Source organism: Hydra vulgaris, chromosome 10 (assembly GCF_038396675.1).
Source record: "Hydra vulgaris chromosome 10, alternate assembly HydraT2T_AEP".
In the NCBI taxonomy this organism is placed as follows: domain Eukaryota; kingdom Metazoa; phylum Cnidaria; class Hydrozoa; order Anthoathecata; family Hydridae; genus Hydra; species Hydra vulgaris.
The window spans coordinates 837,501-850,000 of record NC_088929.1 but is presented as its reverse complement, the minus strand read 5'-3'; the positions used below and the strand labels follow the sequence as shown (position 1 = coordinate 850,000).

The window sequence follows — 12,500 nt, the reverse complement described above, 5'->3', positions numbered from 1 at the left end:
AGCTAAGGCTATGATTTTGTTGCATTATTATTAAACCATCAATGCGATAAAAGCCTAATTTGATTAGAAGAAACTATTTTACCAAGGGAATTTACAATATATGAGCATATTTTTTCTTCAAGTATACTAACGAGACGTTGAAGAAAAATATCACGCACAAATACTTTGATGTAACAATAGGAAGTTACGATTTAGCAGAAGTTTGTAAATTGTAGAGAAAACTATTTTAATGAAAATATTTTTAACTCTTCTAAACGTGTGTATTAAAATGCTCTTAGAAATTCCAAACTAAAATTTGAAATGAAAGTTGCAAAAATGCTAAATCGAAGTAGAAAAATAACTTAGTTCAACCCTCCGTATAGCAAAAATGTTGAAACAAATATTTCAAAAAATTTTTTTAACAGCAAATTTTTTAACAGAAACACTATTAAAGTAAGCTATATCTATAATTATTAAAGGTCATAATTTTGCATTGATTAATAAAAATACTCAAAAGAGACTGCTGTCAAAATATACTTTGGAACTAAAAGAAAAAAATCATCATTTTAAATTAAATTGTTCTATTTTAAAAACTGCGCCTGCCTATAATAACATTTCTAAAACATGTATACTATGTTTACAATAAAAATTTGAAATTATTACTTATTTGGATCAAGAAAGTTTACTAAACTAAAATCTAAAAATCTGAATTAGTTTCTAAATGCAGGCATAAACATAAGTACCCTTTAAAAAATTATAAAAACAAATCACCAAAATAAAAATATCATAATTCTAAAGAATTTTATTTATGAATAATTTCTTAAATTTATTGTAGTTGATGCAAGTTCCTGGTTGCAAAATAATTACAGTTATTACTTAAATAATTAAACCAATTCTTATCTCCCTGTAGAATATTTTTTTCTATAAGCTCAATTTTTTGATTTTTAGATGTTTAGACATTCTTCCTGATGAGTCTATTTATGACGAAGCAAATCGTTGAAGAAAAATAGATATTTTGACTAATTTATATATATATATATATATATATATATATATATATATATATATATATATATATATATATATATATATATATATATATTACGTAAGAATATAAAAAACGTAGTCCTAAATTTAGTTTTGACGAATTGCCTATTATCGAGATTTATTCCGTTATTTGATGGGAAACATTGGTGTCCCAGTAATTCGAGTGCTTCACATACTTAACAGTCGAAATTTTTTATTTCAACTTATAAAGTTTTAGTTTTCTTCCAACATATTTTTTCAGAACTCAACAACAACAAAAAAGTTTGAGCGATGGCAAACATTATCAATCAGCAATTGCCACACATAAGAAGATTTTCTCTGAAAAAATAAATTGGAAGAAAACTAAAGCTCTTTAAGTTGAAATAAAAAAAATTCGACCGTAAAAGACATGAAGCACTCGAAATACAAAAACACCAATATTTGCCATCGAACGGCGAAATAAATCTCAATAATAGGCGATTTGTCAAAACTAAATTTTGTTTTTTATATTCTTACGTAAAGAAAAAAGAAGTCATTCAGCTGCTGACGCCAGTTCAGCATCATCAGCTCGTAAAATATTATAAAATTTTTTGAACGTTATAACGTTCAAAAAATTTTGTAATATTTTACGAGCTGATGATGCTGGTGTCCGAACCCAGTTAAAATTTCTCATAATAAACAATTATTTGTATTAAGAGAATTTGTATTGTTTGATGTTTTCTTATTGACATATATATATATATATATATATATATATATATATATATATATATATATATATATATATATATATATATATAATATATATATATATATATATATATATATATATATATATATATATATATATATATATATATATATATATATATATATATATATATATATATATATATATATATATATATATATATATATATATATATATATATGTATATATATATATTTCTCATTTTGTTTTATGCAGTTTTATCTTGATATTGTTTAGACTATGTTAATCATAAACACGAATTTACTCTACAAAAAGGAACATTTCTTGGGACACTAAGTGTTTTGAAAAAGGAGTACACTGTTTCGTTTAACTTGAAGCCTATGAGTTATTCTAAAGGTTTAAAAAATGTTCTTTATTTAACCTTCTGTAATAAGAGTGAAGTATATGACGACAGATATCTAGGTCTTTGGTTTCTTGAAAATGGTTCTGGAAGTCTTGTTATTTATGCTGCAGTTAATGGTAAAAGTCATTACTTTGTGAAAACAGATCCTCTTTCATTAGGTCATTGGCATAATATTAGAATCTATCAGTGGTTGCTTGGAAAAAAATACTTCTTTACTGTTGATCTGAATGACATTAATATTCATAGAGTAGAAAACTCTTTGGCCTTTGATTTTAAAAACATTAGAGTTTATGGTTCTAATACATGGGATGCTGCACAAGATGGTTCCATTTCTGACCTTCTCATAATCAATGGAAGAGTTGGTAAAAATTTTATAATACATAATTTTTGTTAAAAATAGTTTTTAAATTGAATGAAAATTAAAATAATCAAACAAAAATGTAATAGGTAAGGGTAGCCAGCCGCACATCACGGACAATACAATACAAACTGCAGCAGATAATTTATATTACAATTTTAATTTATGCTGTGAGAAATGATTACCTCAAAGAACTTTATAAATTTGCGGTTGTCCAATACCAAAATATTTCGTCACGTTCAAGTAGGTTTTGGTTTTCATTACAACGTACCTGCAAAGAAAAATTGGAAAATGTTGATGTATATAGAAAATTTTATTGCAATACTTTATTGACCTAAAAATTATCTTAAAGCGCAAAATTGTTAATGCGGAAGAAATAAAAAAGTATTTGCGCTTCAAGATAATAAAAATATAAAACTAAATTTTTTACCTTCCAAAACAATTTTTCAAACGAAACTTTTAAACAAAATGGTTTTCAGTGTTCGATATCTTTTATATTATATATTTCGTATTTCGCTTTTTTATTTTTGTTTATTGCAACCCACAATATTATATAGTCAAAGTAAAAGAGATAATTTAAAATGAGTGATATAAAAACAAGAAAAAAGACAAGCACAAGAATTTCTGATTTAATAGGTAAACCATTTTTCAGAACATAAATGCTTTATTTTGAAGTTATATATGATATTTTATTAATATAATAGTATTTTAATAATATTATAAATATTTGGTCATGAGCAATACATTTTCTAGTAAAAAGTTTGATCAACAATGACGTTGACATTAAAAATAATAACATTGACAAATAAAAATTTTCAAATATTATGATCTAGTATATTTAAAATTATTATTAAATCTTTGTTACTAATCTTATATCATAATAAAATAACATCGATATAATGTTAATACCATGTTATTATATAACAATGTAAATAATAAAAATAATTATAATCATAAAAATAATAAAAAAAGTATGAAAATTTTATTTTAAGGAAAAGGAAGAGTCTTTATTCCATTTGACCTACCAACTCTTGTTGCTGTTCTTTGTAAAGCAATACTTATAAAGAGTTGTCAGAAAACAAATTATATCCACTAGATGATTTGATAAGGGAAACAAAATTGAAAGTTATATCACAATGTAAAAAGGAACATGGTTTTCTTAACCTATTTGTAGGTTGCTTTTTAAGGTTACTGAAATAAAAAGAATTTAAAGTTTTGTGTTAATATCTAAAGGTCCTGCTTTAATTGAACTTGGTGAGAATATAATAAAAGTGTAATCTTCTGATCAGAATTAGGCTTATAAAGTGTGCCAGACAGTCATTTAAAGAAGTCTTCCTGAAGACTTCTTTAAATGACTTAAATGACAAACAAAAAACCAGGCACTATAGTCCAGTTAAGATGGCTCAATACAAGCTTTTCTTTACTTTTGTTGTGGGTATGCAAGCATGGGTTAGAGAGAGATGACCTAGTAAACCTAGAACTATTTTTTAAGTTTCTTGTATCAGTATACTTCTCAATGTGGTTGCAGATCAAAGCATAGTTGGATAAAAGGGCCATAGCTCATCCTGAACCAACTCAACCTTGTCAAACTTTAAGGTGAAAATATAGAAAACGCTATTGAAAAATATGTGAGATAATCAACACGGAATCCTAATTCCAAAATCTTATTGCAGACATTACTTTGCATTCAAAATAAAATTGAAAAGCAATTTGCTGTTAATAAAATTTAAGAAATTAAAAAAGATGAGGAAATATAAAATCTAGTTCCTATAACATATAAGCTTCCGCATTTAAACCTATATGCAATCAAATTGGTTAAATGAATAACATGGGAAGGGGCCTATCGATCCTAAATCTGTCAAATGAAGATTAATGAGCTAAAAAAATTCCTACAATGTCCTATGGTTGTTCTGTATTTCTCTGTTCATATAAAAGGAGTTGAAAGAGCTAATAAGAGGCAAAATTAACTTTCCCTAACCTCAATAATATGTATGTTTTTTTAAATGTAAAAAATATTTCACTTTATTAAAAATAATTTTTAAAAACAGATATTCTAGTTAGGTAACTTCAGCTTTCGTGCAAGAGAAGAAAATAGATCAATAATACCTTGTTTCAACAGCAATAAGGACCTTATTTAATTTTAACATTCTTTTTTAGTACCTCTAGTGGAGTTATAACAATTGAGAAATGAGTTTTATTTTCGCTTGTTAACTTATATAACCCTCATATTTTAAAGAAACATTTATAAAACCAATTACACTTATATAAGAAATGGGGAGGAATGAGGAAATAAAAGAAAGTTTAAGAGCTTGAGAACCATTTTAAAGTGGTTGTCAGGCCCTTATATTTATCCTGGCATTAATGAAAAAGATTTTTATAGACGATAATCTTAAAACCTCCCTAACTTGAGTTTTATTTTAAAAACTTAAGATCTATTTTTTTCAAATGTTGCCTTTATTCTGATATATCTTTCTTTAATGTATATATCTGAAGGAAAAAAAGGACCAACTTTTTAAATTAAAGCTGTAAAGTACCGGATGCCCTAATGTTCAAAGATGTATTTTTAAAATGAAGTAATTAAAAAGGGAAAAATAACTTTTTCTTGAAAAAACTGCCTAATACTAGAAATGCTCCCTGATAGTAAAATTTTCGCGCATATTACCTTAAAGTTGGAGAAAGAGTATACATACATATATATATATATATATATATATATATATATATATATATATATATATATATATATATATACATAAATTATGTTAGTGTATTTTACAAATAGAGTGCTCAATGTTCTTAAAAAGAACAGAACAATAATAAATTAGTATATATATATACATATATATATATATATATATATATATATATATATATATATATATATATATATATATATATATATATATATATATATATATATATATATATATATACATAAATTATGTTAGTGTATTTTACAAGCAGAGTGCTCAATGTTCTTAAAGAACAGAATAATAATGTAAAAAACACTTCTTTTTTACTAATTTATCTAACTTTTATTTATATACATATATTTTAATATTCTTTAATATACATACATATATATTAATATTTTTATATGTATACATATATAATAATATTCTACATATATATATATATATATATATATATATATATATATATATATATATATATATACACATATATATTAATACTCTTTATATTTATTAACTAAGATAAGAAAAAAGCATTTTTAATCTAAAAGATTAGGATTTTTAGAGAAGTAAATTTCATACTTTATTTATTCATAATTTACAAATGCTTTAATGGTAGAATACTTTATTTTATTCATAATTTACAAATGCTTTAATGCTTTAATGGTTTTCAAAATGATTTAAGTTTGCATTTTTTAATTTTCATATTTCCTTTGATAGTTCAGTCATATTTTTGTTTCTATAAAATATTAAATGGTTTATATGATTAGCAAATTTAAATTTAAATAGTGTTCCTTTATATCGAGGTAAAATTTATTATGAGAAGCGTGAGCAGGATTATCAGAACTTATGTTACTTAGTATACGATTTTTTGGTAAGCATTGGTTTGATCATGGGCAGCTTATAAAGTCAAATGCAGTAAGGCTTAGATGAAACTATGTTGTTCTTTATAATGTGACATGTTTGTGTATTTAAAATAGAGTTTACAATCGGCATACAGCTGCAACCTATTTTTAATGTGTTTCTTTTGAAGGCTTTTGGAGTTTATGACTCATTAGGAATTGTGTATTGATTAAGGTTAAAAATCTTTTTTCTGCGCCAGTTCTTTTTACTGAAAGGGTTAAAATAAGTAATGTTGCGTTTACAGTTCTTGGAAAGAGAAACTTTTTAAATTAAAGCAGTATAAAAGTTTGTAATTAAAGCCGGACTTAAACAATGCGTCATCGTATATAGGAGTAAATCTTTGGAAAATCTCTATTATCAACTAGTTGGTAGACAGTCTAGAACTCATTTAAATGTGATAGTTGTTTTAAAATATTGGGCGGGTTGTTTAAAATTAAAATGAATACAGTATTTTAAGAAATTTCCGTGCTTGGAATATGATTGAAAAGTATAATCATTGATAGTGATCGACCGAAATTCTGTTTCGGTATCGGTTTCGCCCGAAATGTCAATTTGAACCAATTCCAAAATTTTTCTTGAAAAACATACCGAAAACCTTAAAATTTGTAAAAATTTAGTTTTTTATCTAATTTAAAATAACCTTTATTTTAAAGAGTTAATTTAGTCAAATTACACATCAACTTATGTTGCCAACTTATATATTAAATCTTAATTATGAAACACGTGTAATCAATTCGAACAAAATGCAGGTATAAAAAACAGCTAAAGTAAAATTGCATTTTTAAATCAAATTTTCCAATGAAATTAAGTTTGACTAACCGAAACGTCGGTATAGTTTTCGGTAAAATTTTTGCTGAAATGTCGGTTAGATTTTAAAAGTTATGTTAAAAATGTGTTTTAAACGTTTTTTAAACGTCTTTTTAAACGTTCTTTATGTAAGAATGTTTAGAAGACGTTTAAAAACATTTAAATACAGTAAGATCGTAACTTATAAAATCAAATGTCCGCTGGGTAGGGTACCCAAAATTTCGCTTCATTCCGGTTTCGGCTTCATTTCTGTTTTGGTCGACCACTAGTGATTGAAATATAATTTGACATCAAGGTAATTTAATACTTTTATATTGCGCTGTATCAAAATAGCGGTTATCTCAACAAAATGTTTTTTAGTTTTGTCCATTTGGGCTCCATTTATATTTTAAAAAAATGCTAATCCATCATCATGGTATAATCTGAAATTATTTTTGTTATAAAATTGAACGATTTAAAAGAAAACTTAAACTCCCGCAAGTTCATTGAAAAATCAAATAATCAGCCTGATTTTTTATGTTAAATTTGATCTTCATTAAAGAGTAATGACTTCCTTACTTTTATAGACTAATGATTTATTGTTTTACGTCGTTAGTTAGACGCTGCTCAGCAAAATTCAGTTATCAAAAATATTAAAAATAAGGAATTTATAAAGATGTTAATCATTGATAGAATTGAATGAGTTTGTGATATCTTTTGTTTTTTCAATTGGTTGAGATGCAGTGTTTATAAGATCAGGGTTTATATTGGATGGTATAACTTATTATATATACTAATTCTGTCAACTTCATTTTTGATAGAGTTTAATAAACGGACAGTTAAGCTGTTTGTAAAGTTTTTAATGATCTTCCAATTTTAAAAAATATCTTGAAGATGGTTAAAGTCACTTTGATTGAAAATCTCGTGATTCTGAAAGATGTGTTTAAAATCTTTATTAATATGATTCTTGATTTTTGCATTCAGATTTTTTTATGTTGACGGAACACGGTAAATTGAGGAGCGTTGGACTGTTTGTTAAATATAAGGCATAAAAATAAATTTACGTTTCTCTACTTTTATTTATACAAACGTTGGCGTTTGCTTAAAGTCTTTCAAAACGAATGCAATACTTCAGCATTTTTTCCAAATAGTTAACAGTTTTTTATTTATTATAAAAAACACTTACTTATAATAAAAAACACACTAGTCAAATGTAGTAGGTTTAGGTTTTAAAATTTGATTACTTCAAAAATTTTAGTTTCATGATATTAAGGAATGGTAAACTTACTGATCTATGAAGAGAACGAATTGTTTGGCGTACATCCAGACGAAAATCAATTTTTTAGGAAATTGGGGCAAAATTTCCCCCTCCCCAAATTTTTTAAATTTTTTTCGGGGAATATTTTAAAATTATTATATTTCTTCAAAAATTATTTTAGTTTTTACTTGTTAAAATATAAAAAAGTTTTGAATTGCAATTCTAAATAATTTCTAAATAGATTTATAGAGTATTAAAGTAACAAATAATATAATACAATTATAATGCCCAATACATAAAATATAACTAGAATAGATTGAAATAAGAAAGTCTATGAAAAATTGACGATCAAGCTTATGAACAAAACTAAGCTTATGGATAAATTTATGGATAAAGCAACATGATTAATAAATAAATTTATAGAGCATTATAATTACAAATATTATACAAAATATAATACAAAATGTATAATTTACAAGACATATAAATTATTACATAAAAGATAAGTAATCGTATTATAATAAGTGAATCTAATAAACTTATGGATCAAGCTTTCACAGACTTTCCAATGATTGACTTTTATGAAATCATTTAAACTCTTTTGCTTGATTATACAACCACCGCTCTTCTCAGTGGTTCTCCATGTTTTGATCTGGATTCCGATGTTGCGAATCTACTCAGTGTTTTCAGCATGTTGTGATGAACAGATTCGGAACATTGCTCAACAAATATACCTAATGGCATTTTAATATTGTTTAAGAAAATAACGAGGTTTTGTTCAATAATATAACCTTTCCATCCCATTGAGACATTGTGGTTAAAGTTAATTTAAACATCAATTTCAGTTTCCTAAATCAAAAGTAAAAAATAAATAGCTAGTGAGCCAATGAAATAATATTTATAAATAAGAATTCTTTTAATGCTTATTTCTACATCATATTCAACATTTAGTTTCTTAAAATTTCTTTTTCTCAAACTTTTCTTGAAAACTATTTTAAAATTTTAATTTACCTTTAACTTCTTAAAATATATTGCAATGGCATCTGCATTGCCCTCATGAAGTTTCACATTAAAGCACTTATCGATAACTAAAATTTTATGGTTGATGTTGAAGTTTAATCATATAGTTTAAAGTTGTTTTAAATTGAAAAAATTGTTCATACACAAATATATATGTGTAAGTGTATGTGTGTGTGTGTGTGTGTGTGTGTGTGTGTGTGTGTGTGTGTGTGTGTGTGTGTGTGTGTGAGGTTTGTGTGTGTGTGTTAGGGTGCTCCAAATTTTTTAAACTCAAAATTACTTTGCTGCCCAGGTGTTTTTCCATTCTTTTCAGTATTTTAGGTGAAAAAAATCATACTTCAAGATTTTAAAATAACTCTTAGCCTTGCCACCATGACAAAAATGTTTGTCACATTGCTTAACATTGAAAAAGTTAAGCAATGTTAACATAAAATGTTCGAAGTGAACGAGAGTTATTAAAAGTTGAATTTAAGTAATCAAAGTTTAGGTTTAAACAATGATCTAGCCTAGCTACCATGATATGATAATACTAGGCCTAAGAAAAATACTGATCCAGCCGTATTCGGAAAAGCAATTATGTAAGTTTTTTCATAGATTTTTAAGTGTTTTTTTATCTGAAATCTGGTAAATTTCGCCGGTGTTGTTACACATTTGTAACATTGTTTTTGTTCTTCGTCTCTTGTTAAAGTATTTTCAAAGTCTGTGATGAGCTTCATTGCCCTCTTTTTTCGAATCTGACACCAAATTTGAAAAGAGTGAAAATGTGACCGTTTCTTCTGCCAGATACCAGATATGCCTGTTCAGTGCTGAAATTATCGCTCCAGCTACCTTGGGGTCAATTTTCTTAAACATATGCAGATCATGCATAACTGAAGATCATTTGATGGTGCATCGGCTGCCGAAGGAGCGGCTAACCACGCATTCACATAAAATAGGGCATTAGATGTGCAAATACGACGCAACTTTTTCATTTTTCAGGATCATAATTTAGCTGATCACCAAAAGTATACATTTTAGCACTGTATATAACAGTTGCTATCCAGCGTGCATGATGGTGCGCACCAGGCTTGAGCCAGTGCACTCCACGAGGAGGCGTTTCTCCTAGAAGTATGAGCACAAGTTCTGCACACTCTCTGTATCATCACGAGGCATGATGTTACCCTCTAAGGCCAAAATTTGTTGCAAGAAATTAACAACATTTTCCTTCTGTTGCTTGAGACGTCGATCAATAATATTTAAAATTTTGAAATTCGATCGTTGTTATATTTTTTCCCAAGATTTTTAAAATTCCATGAATTCATGGGTGTCCGGACTGGATATTGGACCAAAAATCTATTACCATGCGGAACACAAAATTCTCTCCATAACATGATGACGACAAGGAAAGCCATTGTAGCACCAGTTCCATCCGAGAACTGGTGCTAAAACTGGAACCCCAAGAAGTTTAGCTTTTTTGTAGTTTGACATTACAGCCACAAGAACGCCTAACCGTTCAGCATCCTCAGGAACAATTTTCCCATCCCAATGTAATGCTACGTATTTCGGGGAAACAAATGTAGTTTCAATCTCATTGGCATTCTCTATTCAAAGATTTTTAGCAGCCGTCCTACTGCTTGCTTTCGATAAAGTCACACACTTTAAATCAGCTCCACCCTCTGCGATTATAGCCGCCATGAAGGCCGTTCTTTTACCAGGTTATAAATTCACGCGTTCTGCCATTGTTGAAATATTGTCACTTTTAAAAGGACTTCTTGAAAGATCCAGTGTAATTTTGTCTTTTGTGTCAGATTTGGTTTTCTTTGTTACAGTATCAGCTTCCTGCTATTCAAAATCTTCATCTTCACAGTCGTCTGAACAACATGTAACACTAATATCCTCTTCTGATTCCATGTCTGACTCGGGGGAGTCAACACTTCTTGTTTCAGGATTGGTGCTTATTGTTGCTGTCAGATTATTTTGATTTCTCAGTTCTTTAGCCATTTTTCTTGCCAATTCAATTCTCGCTCTCTGTATTTTTTGAGAAACTTTTTGTTTGTAATTTTTGTCTTTTGATCCCAAAAAAACTCTTTCTTGGGATTTAACTGCTGTAAGAAATTCAACATTTTCTTTTTTTTGTTCATTATCACGAACCCGGTCCGTTTCTATTTTGTTTTGAGCATCTTGGTGAACAATATAAAAGTATTTTTTCATATCTTCAATAAACAGTTTTTCCTTTGCTTCATTTGATTGACATCCTTTTTCTTCTGCAGTGTTCTAATAATATTACAGAGATCCAATATTTAAGATTTAACTTTGTCTTGGAATTGCGTTGTATTGCAATTCCAGCTTTATCCAATTGATTTCGAATTTCCACTACAAATTTTTCAGCTATAATGGTGCATTACAACTGACAGGCTTGGTTTGTTTTATCGGGCCATCCTTCAAAACGAAAAAGAAACGCAACACATCTCCCTTCGAAGGAATTCTTGTTGGTAGTAATTCAGTTAATGGTTTTCCTAATAACCAGATGTCAATATCTTTCCTGAGGACAGGTGTATTCATGATCGTTTTTAACAGTTCCTTCAAAACTAATGATTCCTTATTATAGTGTAATATATACACTATACAGCGCTACAAAATTTCACATAATATATTTTAATTATACCTGTTTGTCATGTATTTTGTTGAAAAATTTAAAATAAACAAAATGTTTTTCAAACTATACAGTCTGCTTCTGTCTGATGAGTAATTCTTATTTAACTTCTTTCATTAAATTTTTTTCCTAAAACAAAATTTAGAAAAAGTTTAGAAAAATATTGAGATTAGTTTAGAAAAAGGACTAACATGGAGCTGGTGGCAAAGCTTGAACATGACTGAACGACTTGATATTTTGTATTTTATCACAAAATAGATGAAAGAATGGGAAAGTTGCCAGGGAGCAAGATTCTGAGAGAAATTTTTTTTTACGATGCTTCTCTAGAGCGCCCTAGTGTGTGTGTGTGTGTGTGTGTGTGTGTGTGTGTGTGTGTGTGTGTGTGTGTGTGTGTGTGTGTGTGTGAGAGTGTGAATATATACATTACCTTTAAAAAATGATTTTAACAGTTCAACAACTGGATAATAGAAAGGATAATTGTCAAAAACATGTTGTACCAAATCAGGTAGAAGCTTCCGAATTTTGTTAGCATTTCTACCATCCAAACCACCTCCATTATATCCATGCCAAATTATTCCATGGTTACTTAGCCATAAAACATTAGAAATCACTGTAACAATCTTCATCAGCAAATGAAGTTCTGGTGGAGGAACTATATCAAGTACATGTGTAACTCCAGCTACATCAAGCAGACATGGATGTATAACATTTTTGTAGATCTGCATAGCAC

At 27.6% G+C, this 12,500-nt stretch overlaps 1 protein-coding gene across 1 annotated transcript in view; it reads left to right on the top strand.

Annotated features, from left to right (window-relative positions):
- LOC136085710 (uncharacterized) overlaps window positions 1-12,500 on the top strand; it is a 174,700-nt gene that overhangs the window by 103,309 nt on the left and 58,891 nt on the right. Inside the window, exon 14 of the mRNA XM_065807029.1 lies at window positions 1,994-2,482. Within this exon, the coding sequence (XP_065663101.1) occupies window positions 1,994-2,482 (489 nt within the window). The remainder of the gene's footprint in view (window positions 1-1,993; window positions 2,483-12,500) is intronic.